The 13,509-nt window shown below is 67.0% G+C and overlaps 3 protein-coding genes across 3 annotated transcripts; 2 read left to right on the top strand and 1 right to left on the bottom strand.

The window, feature by feature from the left end:
• Window positions 1–8,081: 8,081 nt before the first annotated feature.
• Window positions 8,082–9,742, bottom strand: NKX2-3 (NK2 homeobox 3). Its single transcript, XM_086467049.1, has 2 exons — window positions 9,400–9,742; window positions 8,082–8,722 (listed from the first exon to the last, which is right to left on the bottom strand). Exons 1-2 carry the CDS (start codon window positions 9,740–9,742, stop codon window positions 8,082–8,084), a joined length of 984 nt encoding a protein of 327 aa, XP_086323175.1.
• Window positions 9,743–10,321: 579 nt separating this feature from the next.
• Window positions 10,322–11,618, top strand: LOC147415331 (uncharacterized; the record flags this gene model as incomplete). The annotated part of the gene is given in 6 exon segments (XM_086467284.1): window positions 10,322–10,378; window positions 10,380–10,673; window positions 10,675–10,852; window positions 10,855–11,050; window positions 11,052–11,197; window positions 11,275–11,618. Coding segments are annotated over 6 exon segments (1,215 nt in total), but the record flags the coding sequence as incomplete, so codon positions are not given.
• A 762-nt stretch (window positions 11,619–12,380) lies between these two features.
• Window positions 12,381–13,254, top strand: LOC147415330 (uncharacterized). The gene is given in 6 exon segments (XM_086467283.1): window positions 12,381–12,455; window positions 12,656–12,838; window positions 12,840–13,037; window positions 13,040–13,087; window positions 13,089–13,124; window positions 13,126–13,254. Coding segments are annotated over 6 exon segments (669 nt in total).
• The last annotated feature ends 255 nt before the right edge of the window (window positions 13,255–13,509 follow it).

Below are 13,509 nucleotides of genomic sequence, written 5' to 3'. Positions count from 1 at the left end.
TGCTTGACACCCTGCCCAAGCTCCCTCCCAGCCCCAGCTCTATCTTTCCCTTAAGTATCTCTCTTGCCCCGAGGGTGGGTCATGGATGCTGAGTGACCCTCTGTGGGATTTTTGAATTTTCAACGGCTGCCTGGCAGGGCTGGGCTAGGTGTCCCTGGGCACAGCATGCCCATGGCCACCCCTCCGCAGCTTGGGTCCACCTGGGTTGTGTGCCCATCCTCTGCTCCCTGGCATAGGCTGCAGGCTTCTGGTCCTTGCTTTTTCTGCACAAGCAGGAGGACAAGAAACTCCTTAAAGAAACAAAAGCCACTGGAAGGCAGGAGCCTCCAGTTTTCGCACCATTTCAGGAGCTGGGGCTTTAAGAAATAGCCTGAGTATTGCAAGATTTGGCAGCCCTGCGGCATCTCCACCCAAGAGGGAGAAATCCAAGAAGCAGAAATGGCTGGGAGAGACCAGGGGAGGATTAGCTTGACAGACAGGGCATTAGACAGAAGATGGGCACAACTGAGCTCTGCCAGGATGGGTCTCCCTGCTCAGAAGCTGAAAGCTGTTGGCATCAGAGCTGCAGCTTCACCTTTAGCCCTTACCACGCACTGGGGCAGTGAGAGACCCTGCAGGGGGAAAGGTATAAACACAAGCTGGGGCTGGGGGAAGATTCACACTATTAAATCCATCAGCTGCTGGAAGCAGCTCTATAAATGTCAGCAGGCAAAGGCATGATTGAAGGTGACTCCAGGATGTTTCCAGGAATAACTGACCACAGAAATGCTGGGGGAGGGAGCAAGACCCCCAGGAACAGGGAGATGAGAAGTCAGCACAGCACAGAGATGCTGTCCTGTGAGCAACTGGCCTGAGCGCTCCCCTGGCAAGGGCATGGGCATGGCCTTTCTAGTCTGCCGGCTCTTTGCCAGCTTACCCAGCAGCAGCTGGGTGTTGCCCAGTGCAGGCAGCAGCAGGCAGCAGCAGCCCCACGGAGGATTTGTGAGGGGTCTGGAGCTGCAGGGACGGCAGAACCACCCAGGGGATTCCCAGATATCCCTTGGGTCAGGCCACAAAAGACTGGAAAAATCCCCTGTCCTGCTGCTGTCTCTAGCCCCTGAGCTGAACATCTGCCTCAGACCAAGGGCTGGCCATGGCAGCACGCAGCTGCTCCCCAGCTCTGCCACAGTGAGGGTGTTCCCTCACCAGCCAGCCCAGTTCCTCTGGCACTTTGGTGTGAGATGCCCAGAGGTAACGGAGTTAATGGCTGGTTCAGCTAGACGCTGCCTTTCCAGGGTCTGATAACACCTCGGTGAAGACACACTGCTCTGGGTCAGTCCTATGGCCTCCTAGGTATTTGGCTGCGTTTCGAGTGAGATCCCTCCTACAGCCTCTTCTGAGTAAAGAGACTATTTTTGGCTTTCCAGCAAGGAAGACACACTCAGCCCAGCAGAGTTTGGGAGACAACCCCATTTCATTTTGCCTCCCTGTAGGATCCCCGGCCACATCCAGCACAGGCAGGGGTTTGCTGCCTTGCCTTCCCATGTCCGACTGCCCCTCCAGCCCTGTCCTGCCGATGGTGCTGGGGGTGGTCCCAGGTGGGGTGAGTCCCGCACCCCCCAGGCAGGCAGAGCTGGGCAGCACTGCCAGCCTTGCCCTGCTCCAGGTGGTAGATCCGGGGCTGAAATAGCCCAAGCTATTTCAGGCAGACCAAGTTTGCCGTGCCAGGAGCAGCTCAGGAGCCCCTGGCCACCTTTCTGGGGTAACTGGAGATGCCGGCACTCCCACAGGTTAAGGGCAGAGCTGGGGGGCGGGGGTGTCATATCCCCCGGAGCAAGAAGGGGACACTTCTCCAGCATATCTGCCTCATACTTTCAGCTGGGGGCTGGTGGCCTCCCGAGCTGCTCCTGCCTCTGGGATCTCACAAAGGGCGCTGGTTCCCAGCCCTCACGGGCCTTTGCCAGACCAGTTTGGGGGCAGGCAGAGGGGCAAGGGCCTTGTGCTGCCAAACCCCATCCCTGCCCTTCCTCTGCCAGTGCCCTGGGCTGCCGTGAGTTTTCCTGCACCCCAGCCCCTCTGCAGTGGGTGCCTGACAGCCCTGCTCGGTGGGAGGAGGTGGCCGGAGCCTGCGGGGAGCGTGGAGGTAGGCTCCCAGCCTCCCTCCAGCCCCGACCCACCCTGGCTCTGGGATTCCTCAGGGCTCTGTCAGACCCCAATAAAGTTGTACAAGTTCTCGTGACCCCACGGCCTTACAGCGGTGGTAAACATGGGCGCCAGGGCTGCCTGGACACAGAGCAGACATTGCCTCTGGTGGGCCCTGGGAAACCCTCCTCTGACCCACGTTGCTGCCTTGGTTAAACTGCTGAGAGACAACTCCTGGCTGGGCTGGTCCCAGCCTGCCTGGCTTTGGCTGGGCACCATGGTACCGGAAGGCAGGGAATATAGCCTGAAAGGTAAAACTGAGGCTGAAAACCTGCTTTCTTGGCTGTAAAGAGCCACCAGAGAAAGCAATCCCCAGGGCTGGGTTTGAATTGCTCTCAGCCTGTCTTGTTTCATGAGGAGATCTTGGTAATACCCATACTTAGTGCAGGGTTATGTGTCAAAGTCCCCCGACAAGGGGCGGCAAAGTGGCCCTGGGAAGATGCTGCCTGGCTGGAGCTGGGGTGCGGGCAGAGAGTATGTTGTGCTGAGGAGGAGGCAGGGGTGAGAGAAGAGCTGCTTCTGGGCTGGTTCGGGGTGGCACAGGAGTGGCAGCATGGGTCAACTCTCGCAGGGGCACACGGTTGAGGACAGTGGGGACAGCTCAAGTGTGTTGTGACACTAGAGCCTGCCCTGAGGTCAGTCTCCAAAGCAGCTGAAGCAAGGGCTATTCCAGGAGATGGGGAAGGGGGCTCCAGTCCTAATCTCCCCAGCCCAGCATGCCTGCAGGTATCGCACTGCCAGCAGTGCTAGCCCCAGAGAAACCCTGCAATCCCCCCAGGGACACCTATGGCGTGGGGGCCTCCTGGCAGGGCACAGACTGTGCCTGGCACATATGCCTAGGTGGGTGCCAGGGGAAATGCAAATCCAAGCAGCCTTCTCCTCTGTCCCCAGCACCTTTGAGTGCCCATTAGACCTGAGCAGTATGTCGCCTGGGGCATTGCCAAGGGCTGTAAAAGGGGAGGGTGTAGGGAATTGGGCCAAAATTGGGCCGTGCCTTCACCGGGGACACAGCTCCCTCTGGCGAGGACGCATCTGTAACAGGCACCAAGCACCAGACGCCACAACCATCACAAATGTCCTTGGGCAAGGACTTGCAGGGGGGTGCGGGAACACAGTAGGTGGAGGCTGTGGGCAGTGTAGGACATCAGGATTTTGGGGGTGGGTGTGGTGTGCTCCCGGCATTGGGTGAATTGCTCCACTTTGGGACGGAGAAGATAATCAAAACTAAAAACCTGCCGAGTCTCTCACAAAGACGTGCTGGATGCTAGTCCTCAGCTAAAAGATCACAGAGAGCAAGACATTGGTCACTAGAAAGGGACCTGCACGGTGGCTAGAGGCCGGGAGAGGACACTAGCCCTCTCCCCAACTCTCCCACTGAAGTGGGAACACGCATGGGGGGTTTCCTTTTGCTGCGTGCACAAGACCCAGCGACGCTGCCCACCGTGCATCGGGAGATCCCAGCTGCCACAGAGCCCAGCCGTGGGGAGACACCGGACTGCCCAGAGCCAACCAGCCCGGCCTTCTTGATGCCCAGCGTGTCCCACTGCTGTCCCCAGCGCCAGGGACGCGATGCCAGCGCGGGGAGGGGGCAACCCTGCCCGGCTGCTCCGCAGCCCTCCAAGCCTTGCTCGGGCACCCCCAAACCGCGCCAAGACCAGACGCAGAGCCCCTGCGGCGTGCGGTGGCGGGGACAGAAGGGTACCTGTCGCTCCCTGTCCCCCAGGTGCTTGCCGATAGATGGCGGTGGCGTATCTCGCTTGGGGACAGGCCCCTGCAGCAGTGTCCCTGCTGGCAGCCGGGGACCCCCTGGCCCCGGCACCATCCGCCTGCAGCAGCCCCAGACCATCCCCGGGAAAGGGTCCATGCGAGTCCCCTCACCCCGTTTAGTCGGGTGTAGTCATCTTGTGGTGCTGATGGGACAGGCTGGAGGACTGGGGAGGGTCTGTGGGTATCAGTGACTCATCCAACGAAGGGCTGCCCCCAGCCCTCATGCTGGCTTGCAAGTAATGGGAGAAACCCTCACTGGAGGTTCCACAGCACAAGAACAAGCACTGATATTTTAATTTAATTACCTGATCCACGGCTGGCCACAGCTTTCTTGGCACTGGAGAGTGCTTGTGCAACAGCCCCACATCGTCATTGCCAGGAGGAGCTTCTAGCATCTCCGAGCCCTGACAGGTCTGCAGAGCTCTGCTGGCCAGGCCACTTTGGCAGCTCCCAGCTCGTGGCATGGGGTGGCTGCGGTGGGAAGCACTGCAGAGCAGGAGCTCCTGCTCCAACCCAGATCCAACACAGAGGGGCAAGAGCCAGGCACCACCCCAGCACACAGATGGGTCCCCAGACCCCTGGCCCTCAGGCAGTGGAAGGTGGCTGTGCCCAGGTTGGAGTAGATGGGACCAGAACTCACCGAGGTCTGCCCAGGTCCCTGGGCAGCCTGGCTGGCCTCTCTGGGAGCAGACTTTTCATTCCGCGCCCAGGCAAGCTCCTTGATGATGGCAGCAATTGGGTGGTGAAGAGAGAAGGATGAAGGGTGCAAGGTGGAGGGAGGAATGGAAAAAAGTTGTTGGGAAGGAGACGAAACCAGAGGCAGCTGTGGTGCTGCAGAGGGAACAGCACTGGACCCGTGTGACCCTGAAAATGATGGAGAGGCCACAGAAAACCAGCTAGCACTGGGGTTTGGATAAAGCTTCCCTAGGAACCACTGGACAGAGGCAAGTTCTGCTCATGGGCTCCTCCTTGGCCAGGTAACTTGAGTGAAAAACAGAACTGGAGCCTGTGCACAGAGCAGGCCTGAGTCCTGGTAGTTACAGCCTGGCCGCCTCAACAGTCCCTCCTTTGCTGTTGTTTTAGAGAATCCTGTCCCTGTCCAAAATCAGTCAGCACTTTCCCTCCCTGACTCCCAAACAGCAGTAAATCCCCCGAACAACCAGGAAGAAAAAACACAAGCCTTCCACCCCTTGACCATGGCCCTCCCCATCCCTCCTTCCCCAATGTCCCTCTCGCCACACCACCACTGCAACAGGACAATGCTGAAGGGATTTCCACCAGCACCCTGCGCCTCTCGCGCCACCAGCAGCACCCTGTTTTGCCCCAGGGTGCGGGGGACAGGATACGTCACAGGTGGGCGCTGCCTCTGGTGTGGCCACGCAGTGACTTCCCTCCATTGTGTCTCCCCTCCCTGGACAGCCCATCCAATCTGCAGTCTCCCACCATCTCCCTCCCACTGGCCCCCGCCGGCTGTTCCTCCTCTTTGGAGCGCTTCACTTCCGCCGCCCTGCTCCAGGCCCTCCAGCACCTCCGGCTCTTTGTGCCGCTCCGTCCTCCCCATCAGCTCGGGGGCTTTGGGTGAGATTCTGCAGAGGGGTCCCTCCCACTAACCCTCTGCCCTCCCCCCAGTTTGAGCTGGTGGGACAGCTGGGAACTGTCCCAGGAATGGGGCTTGCTATGGTGAACATCTAGAAACTTCCATCGCCATGCCACATCAGCCTGCAGCCAGGCCTCCCGGCATCCCCTGGCTGGTTGCTGCTCCAGCTCTGTGCGGGGAAAGCAGGGCCAAGGACTGCACACGGGTGTCACCAGGCACAAGTGGGGTGAGCACAATGCTGACCTCACACCTACAGCAATGCTGGGCACTGTTGGTGCTTGATAATGCTGGTACCACCCAGCATCACCTCCTGCAGCGCGGCCGTGGGGTCGCTGTGTGCCCCTTTGTTTTGCTTAACTGTGGGGTCGCTGTGTGCCCCTTTGCTTTGCTTAACTGTCCGTGCTCCAGAAGCTGTGGCTACAGACATCGGCAGCGTGTCCCACACCAGGGCTCTGGTCTCGACCAGAGGCTCTGGGTGCTGCTGGGGATGCAGTGGATTTCTAACCAGCTGCCACGTACTTGGAGGGGATGGGCTAAGATTGGAGCTCCTGTCACACACCCTAATTTTGGAGGAGCTTGTATTGTGGTTATGATTCCTCTGGCTTGCACACGGAGGCATGAACTCACACGGGTCCCCTATTTTTGCAGACAACAGTCTGGCAGAATATGGAGGAAAATGCAACTCTTTCCTATGTCGGAGACAAATCTCCCCAGCCTGACTGCTGCCGCGAAGAGAGAGCATTACCTATCTTTGTTCTTGGCTATCCTGTTTCTACCCACGAGACCACAGGGCCTTAACCACTCATCTCCGAAAGCCAAGAGCGGGGCCTGGGCTTCCTCTCCCGCGACACCTTGCTGCCATCCAGCAAACAATCGGCTGGGCGTGCCGCATCCTCTCCCAGCGCCGGCCCCGCGAAGCCTGCCGGCCTCGGGGTGGCACGCAGGACAGCGGGGTGCTGTGCCGACCCAGGGCTGGGAGCCGGGGCCTGCTGGTTGCCTGCTCTGTCCGCGCGGTGCTGCAGCGGAAAGAATTTCTCCGGTTCCTTTCAAACAGCAAACCCCAAGGGTGCGCGTTCAGCTCAGGGAAACGTGCAGCACAGAACCGGGTTTAGCAGCGTGGACGGTCGTTACCTGCCGCTTCTGCGATGGCAGGCGACAAAACCTGGTCCTCTGCTCGTGGCGGGGGGACCGTCACAGGACACGCACAGGGAGGGCAAGGGGAGGACACGGTGGGCATCGCCGACAGAGGGGGAGGCATACCGAACCCCTGGGCTGCGTCCACCCCTGTGGCTCCGAGAAGGCTCCGCTGGAAACATCTTCGGGAGCTCCAGCATCGCGGCCGGGGAGGTTTGCGGCACCGTGCAGCGGAGCTCCCGGCACCTCCACCCTCCGCTGCCGCCCGCGGCGAGCCACACGGGGCTCCGCGGGTGTCCGGCCCTCCCCGGGCGCGTCTCCGGCCCCGATGGCGGCGCTCGGCGAGACCCGCACGGCAGAGGCACAGCCGCGGCGTCGGCTCCGGGACAGCCCCGACAGCTCCTCGGCGGCGGGACAGGGCAGCCCGGGACGGGGCGGGCGGCGGGCGACCCCGCGGCCGGTCCCGCGGGGCTCGGGGGCCCTCGGCCGCCCCCTCCCCCTGCAGCCGAGAGAAATGGCTGAACATGTAGCAATAATGCCCCGGCATTCAGGCTGCCCGGCCCGGCCGGCCCTAATCAGCGGCCCGCGGACCCCCCTTCTCTCCCCCTGCGCTCCCAGAAAGGGGAACAAAACCCAGCACGTTTCTGCAGCCCCCTCGCATAAAGCGCCGGGCCTGGGCCTCAGTGGGGGGCAAAGCGGCCCGTCAATCTCGGCGCCGGGGCCCCTTTGTCCCTCGCCTCCCTGCCACACCTTTTGTTCCCGAATCCAATAAGCGCCTATTCCCGCTACCTTCCTCGGCGGCTCCTTTCAGCGCTGGCCCGGCGGCCACAATGGGCCCGGCTCTGAGCTGCGCGGCCCCATTCAGCGCCCTTGGCACGCTCACAAGCCGGCCGGGCCGCCCTGCCCCGCGGGCACGCCGCTGCGACCGCCCCGCCGCCGGGCACCGGCCGCTGGGCGAAGGAGGAGCGGGCGGCGGATATTGCACCTGGTTTATTGACTGACTCGGCGAGCTGGCGCTGGCAGTAACCGATACAGAGTAGATAGAGGGGCTGCGGCACCCCCGGGCCCCGCCGTCGGCTTTTTACAAGCAAAGCTGCTCCGCTGGCGCGGCGCGATCGGCTCCGGCCCGCCCGGCCGTCGCGGCGGCTCCACGGGGCGGCGGCGCTTCGGCTGCGAGCTCGGGCGGCCCCGTCCTGCCGCGCCGCTCCGCCCGCCGCCGGCCCCGCACCGCGGCCCGCGGGAGCGCCGGCGGCCCTCCGCGCCGTCCCTCCGCCGCCGCCGCTCCTCCGGTCCAGGGCGCGCGTTGCGCGGCGCGCAGCTGGGCTGCGGTGCGGGTGATAACGGGGCCCCGGAGCCGCCGGGCCGTCCTGCCGGTCCGCTCCCAGCCCTCAGTGCGTGCGGGCTACCAGGCCCGGATGCCCTGCAGTGCGCCCTGGCTGCAGGAGGGCCCCGCCGCAGCCTGGTGCAGCGGCTGGCCGCCGCCGCCGAAGCCCCCCAGGCCGCCCACGTTCACGAAGGGGCCGGCGGCCGCCGCCGGGCTGCAGGCAGCTTGCATAGAGGCGCCGCCGGTGCCCGCCGGGTAGGTGCAGCCGTAGCCAGGGTTGTAGGAGGCGGCGTTGCCGTAGCCATAGGCGGGGAAGCCGTTGTAGGAGTAGGGCCCGTTGTACGCCGAGCTGTAGCCCTGCGACCCGCCGAGGCACGGCTTGCCGTCGCGGACTAGCACGGGCACGGCCACCCTGCGCGGCGGCGGCGGGGCCGCGGGGCCGCCCAGCTCCAGCGACTTGTCCTGCCGCTGCCGCTTGCACTTGTAGCGCCGGTTCTGGAACCAGATCTTCACCTGCGTGGAGGTGAGCTTGAGGCTGCTGGCCAGGTGCTCCCGCTCGGGCGCCGACAGGTAACGCTGCTGCTTGAACCGCCGCTCCAGCTCGAAGACCTGCGCCTGGGAGAAGAGGACGCGCGGCTTCCTCCGGCTCCGCTGCTTCGGCCTCTCCGCCTCCTCCGCCTTCTCCGCCGCGTCCAGCGGCTTCTTCAGGACGCAGCTCTCTGCACGGAGGAGCACAGGTCACGGCTGTACCTCGCCGACGCCGGGCGCTCGCTGCTCCCGACGGGCCCCACCGGCGGGCGAGAGCTCCGCGCCGCGCCCCGGCCGGCTCCGCGCTACTACGCGCCCGTCGGGGAACCGCGATGCGGGCGGGGTGGCAGCGCCGGGATTAGCCGCCTCGGGCACCGTCTGTGTTTGCGAGGGGCCGGTTCGAGCGGCGGGGCTGGGCGCGTCCCCGCGCCTCCGGGCCGGCTGCGGCGTGACTGCTGCGGGACCGCGGGGCCGAGCCCCGGGCCGCGCCGCGCACGGCGCCGGGCACCTGTTCCACCACCTCGCTCCCGGAGGGCCCCGCCGCAGCCTAACCCGCACCGTTCCTCCCTCTCCGCTACAGAAATTGCGGAGCGCGGGCCTGATCCGGCAGCTCCGGATCGGGGCCCCGCGGAGGCGTTTACCGGGAAGGCGGCGAGCGGGGCGTAAAGGAGGGCGGTGGCAGCCCCACGACGTGCCAGTCCCGGCTCGACATGCCCAGAGGACACGGCGGCGGCGGAGATCGGGCTGCAGCGCCGGGACCGGGCCTTCGCCGGGCGATGCCAAATGGGCTGGGAACGCGCCGCGGGGAGTGAGCTCGGGCCCGTCCCGGCGGGGCAGTGCGGGGGAGCGCGGCGGGGCCGATACTCACTTGGGTCGCGGGCCGCGGGGTCTAGCTCCTCTCCCGGGCCGGGGGCCTCGCAGGAGCCGCGCAGCACGGCGTGCACGTAGTTGTCGGCGGAGATCCGCGCGTCCGCCTGGCTGCCGGGCGCTGCCATGGGGCTCAGGTAGGACAACTTCTCCTCCTCCTCTTCCTCCTCGCCGTCGGAGAAGCGGGCGCCGTCGGTGGCCGCCAGCAGGCAGGCGGCGGGGTGGAAGTGGTGCTCCAGGTGGTGCGGGAGCTGGGCCCCATAGTGCGGGTCCTGCTGCTGCTCCAGGTTGAGGATGTCTTTGACAGAGAAGGGGGTGGAGGTGACGGGGCTCGGTAACATCATCGGGGCAGCGCAAGCGGCCAGGCAGTCCCGCGGGCCCGGCGGCGCTCGGGCGGCGGGTCGGCGGGGAGCGCCGCGCCCGTTGCGGGGGGAGCAAGCAGCGCCGAGAGACGAGGGGCCGCGCCTGCTCCTGTCTAAGTTGCCTCCATTAGCCCGGCGCTGGGGGTCTGCGTTTTGTTACAGCTTCTGCAGGGACAGCCAAGGGCTCGGGAGCCTCCTCTGCCCCGGGCCGGCACGTCACGGCGAGGAGGGGCCGGGGGCCGGGGGCGGCCTCGCCATTGGAGGGAGGGGGAGGCAGAGCCGGCCCCCTGCCCGGCTCCGGCCGCCCGGCCAGAAATAGCAATGTATTAAGGCTGCGCTCGGGGAGGCCGCTTCCCCGCAGAGCGCCCCGCCGGCCCGGCACCCGCCCGCCGGGCGCGGGGACGGTGCGCCGGGGTCGGGGTCCCCGCAGAGAGCCGCGGCCGCCGCCGCCGCGCCTCCCAGTGCTAAGCACGTGTAGGTAGGTAGGGACCCCCGCCCCGGCGCGCCCCGCTGGCCCCTGCCCGCACACGGCTCGGCCCGGCCCCGGGAGGGGCGAACACATGCGGCCCCGCCGGCCCGGCCTCCCCGCCCCGACAGCACGGCCGCCCGCGGCCCGCCCGGTCCCGCAAGTGCCTCCCGCCGCTCAAGACGCGGCGCGAAGGGGAGGTTCGCCTCCGCCGCCCCGCACTCCTCCCGGAGCTGGCGGCGGCCCCGCCGTCCCGGGCGGACCCTAGTCGTGCGACGTACACGTAGCCGACCCGCTCCGCATCCCCCGGTGCCCTCGCCGGTGCCCCCGCAGATCCCCCCTCTACGGGCCAATCTGCCGCCCGCCCCGGCTCGCCGCCGCCGGTGCACAGCGCGCCCGCCCGGGGGAAGAGGCGCTCCGCCGCCGCTGCCGGATTGGGCCCCACGGCCCCGCGACTACCAGGCCCAGCCGGGCCGGGCCGGGCCGGAGCGGACGGGCAGTCCGGGACCTCGATAGCGCGGGGCTGAGGCAGGGAGCGCTACCCTGTGCCCTTCGGTGTTTCCTTTCGTTTTCTTTCGATTTGTTTCGTTTCGTTTCGTTTCTCCCGCCGGTAACGGGCGGCGAGCGGCCCCACGGAGACACCATGCCGTGGTGCCGGCGGGTAACGCATCGACCGAGCCTGCCGAGCCCCCTCCGCATCGCGAGTCCCCCGGACCCGTGGTTGCGCTGAGCACCGGCCGAGCACCCCGAGGCGGCGGGGCGGGGGGTGCCGCGGCCCCGTGGCGGCGCCCCGCGGCTCCCGAACCCCTCCAACGGCTACGCGCCGCCGCGGCGCGGGGAGTGGGCGCACCGAAAGCGGGGCGGAGGGTCCTGGGCGAGAAATTTCGTTGTGATTAAAATCCTGCCACCCCGCAGGGCTCGGATCGGCGCCGAGGCGAGGCCACGGGGATCCGGGCGCGCACGCCGGGCAGGTGAGTGTCCCGGGGCCGCGGCTTCGCGGGGCCTTCCCGGGAGCTTCTCTCGGGTCGTTACCGTCCGGTGGCTCCAGCGTTTACCGAATCTATCCGTGCCCTCGTTTCCCCGCTTCCCACCACTCCACACGCCCCGGAGAAACCCATTTACCAGCGGCGCGGCTCGGGACGGGAGGCCGGGCACCGCGCGCTTCGCCGCAGCTCGGGCGCTCCCGGTCTCTCGGCGGGGCTGGTTCCCCTTCCCCCGGCCCGCCGGATCGTTCCCACGGCGCCGCTTCAAACCTCTCGCCATAAATCGCGGCTGATCGGTCTCTCCTCGCCGCTCCCCGCCCGCTCCCGGTGCCGGCCGCCTTCCTCCCGTCCTGAGTCCGCCCGGTCCGGATGGAGGACGGGGAAAGGCGCTCGCCGTAATCAGGCCTGATGGAGGCCCGTGCGGTGCGCGGAGAAGCCCGGTGCTGCCTCGCTGCCGCGGCCCCCGTAACAATTAGTAAGAAGTAGTGGGTTATCTGTGTTACACGTCCGCCGCCGGCCCGGCCCGCTCCCGCCCGCCGCCGGGCTCCGCTCCCGGGGACGTGCAGGCGCGGAGGCCCCGCGGCGGGCGGCCGGGGCTCTGCACGGCGCCGCGTCCCCGGGAGCCCCGCGGCGGGGAGAGCAGCGGCAGGGGCCGGTGCCCTCCGTGGCGGTGGCAATGAGGGCTGCCTGGTGTCCGCCTGGCCGGCCGTCTGCGGGAGCAGCAGCCACCGTGGCGAGGGCCCGTCCCCGGGCCCGGCGGGGTCTGGCTCGCCCGGCGCCATCGCGCGCCCGCCCGCAGCGGGATCTCGAACGGGCCGAGCCCTGGGGCGCGGCCTGCGGGCACGGAGAGCCCGGGCCGGGAGGAACCGGCGCCCCGGGACGACTCTGGCTGTGGGAGCAGTTCTCCCGCCGGGACCCGATCACTCGTGCCTCCGCCGGCCACAGAGACCGCTCGGGGAACCCACGCCCCGCGGAGGGAGCAAGCCGCGGCCAGGTCCCGAAACGCGTGGGAGCACCCCTGTGTTATCCCGGCCTTTACTGCGGCCGCTTCGTCTGCCGCCGGTGCTCCCGGTGCGGTAAACGAGCCCACGCCTTCTCGCCCTGCTGGCATCCCCGCTTTGATGGGGTCGGATAAGGCCCGCTTCGGCGGGACACGAGCGGCGATGTCCCCATGGCGGATGCCGAGGAAGCAAGGAGCTGCTCGGGCCGAGGGGCACGACCCGTCCGCGGCGAGCAGCGCGGGAGTGCGGGACCCAGGGGCAGGCGCAGCCCCGGTACCTACCGGCGGGTGTCAGCCCCGAGATGTGGCTCCGGGGCTTTCCCAAGCCGGCTGGGTTGGGGTCACCGGGCTATTAATGGTTATTTTATTTATATCATTAGCGGCGTCCCCTGAGCTCTGTTTACAGCGGGGCCTTGTTGTCCCGGCCGCTCCTGCGCTCTGTTTAGACAGGGGATTATTGTAATGGATGGAGCTCGCCGTGCGGATGCTTCAGCGGAGCCAAGACCCCCCCTCCCGCCCCGGGCCCGAGGAGGGGGGAGCAGCCCTTCAGCGGCCGCGCACACTGCGGCTGGCGGGCAGACACACACACCCCTTCTCCGGGGCCCCGGGGTGCAGGCAGCCCGGTAGCAGGCGGCCGCGGCCGGGGGCCTCGCTCGGGGCGATGCTATCAGCCCCAGGGCTGCTAATTGCTCCATTAGTCTCGAGGGTGCCGAGTGCTGGAGCCGGCCCCGCGCTAATGGCCGTAAACAAACAAACACCTTAATCCGGCCTTGTCTCCAGCCCCGGTGCTCGGGGAGCCAACGCGGGAACGGTGGCGCTGCCCCGGTGGGGCTGCGGGAGGCTCTCGGCGGAAGGCACTCACCTGCCCGCCGCCCCGGGCAGCCCGGAGGCCCGCGGACCGGGGCCGGTGCGGACCCGCGCCGCCGGGAGCTGCCCCCCGCGCCCGGCTCTATTTACACAGAGCCTGCCCTTGTGTAAACGCTGCGCGCCGTGGTTTATCTCAGGGCCCGTCTGTTTCTCGTTCTCTGTCAGCAGCGCCCGCTGAAGGATGGCCCTTTCCCAGGGGCTCGGCCCTGATTTATGTGAGAACCGCAGAGCGCCGGGGACGCCCCCGCACGGCGGGGCCAGCGACGCTCCTCGGAGAGGCGGCGGGGTCCCGGGGCAGAGACCCACCGACGGGGCCGCCGATGGGGACGAGCCGGGCCCGGCCCCCACCGGCCCGGCTCGCCGCCGACACCTGCCGGCAGCAGGCCCGTCCGGCGCCCACCGCGAAGCCCGGCACGGCACGACGTCCCGCCCG

Source organism: Leptosomus discolor, chromosome 6 (genome assembly GCF_034619465.1).
Source record: "Leptosomus discolor isolate bLepDis1 chromosome 6, bLepDis1.hap2, whole genome shotgun sequence".
NCBI classification, from domain to species: domain Eukaryota; kingdom Metazoa; phylum Chordata; class Aves; order Leptosomiformes; family Leptosomidae; genus Leptosomus; species Leptosomus discolor.
The sequence above is the reverse complement of the archived record's forward strand: the minus strand, read 5'-3'. Positions and strand labels throughout refer to the sequence as shown.

Coding starts and splice junctions, on each gene's coding strand:
- NKX2-3 (XM_086467049.1), bottom strand. CDS start 9,742: ATGATGTTACCGAGCCCCGTCACCTCCACCCCCTTCTCTGTCAAAGAC. Junction 8,723..9,399: donor CCCCGCGGCCCGCGACCCAA/GTGAGTATCGGC, acceptor TCCTCCGTGCAG/AGAGCTGCGTCCTGAAGAAG.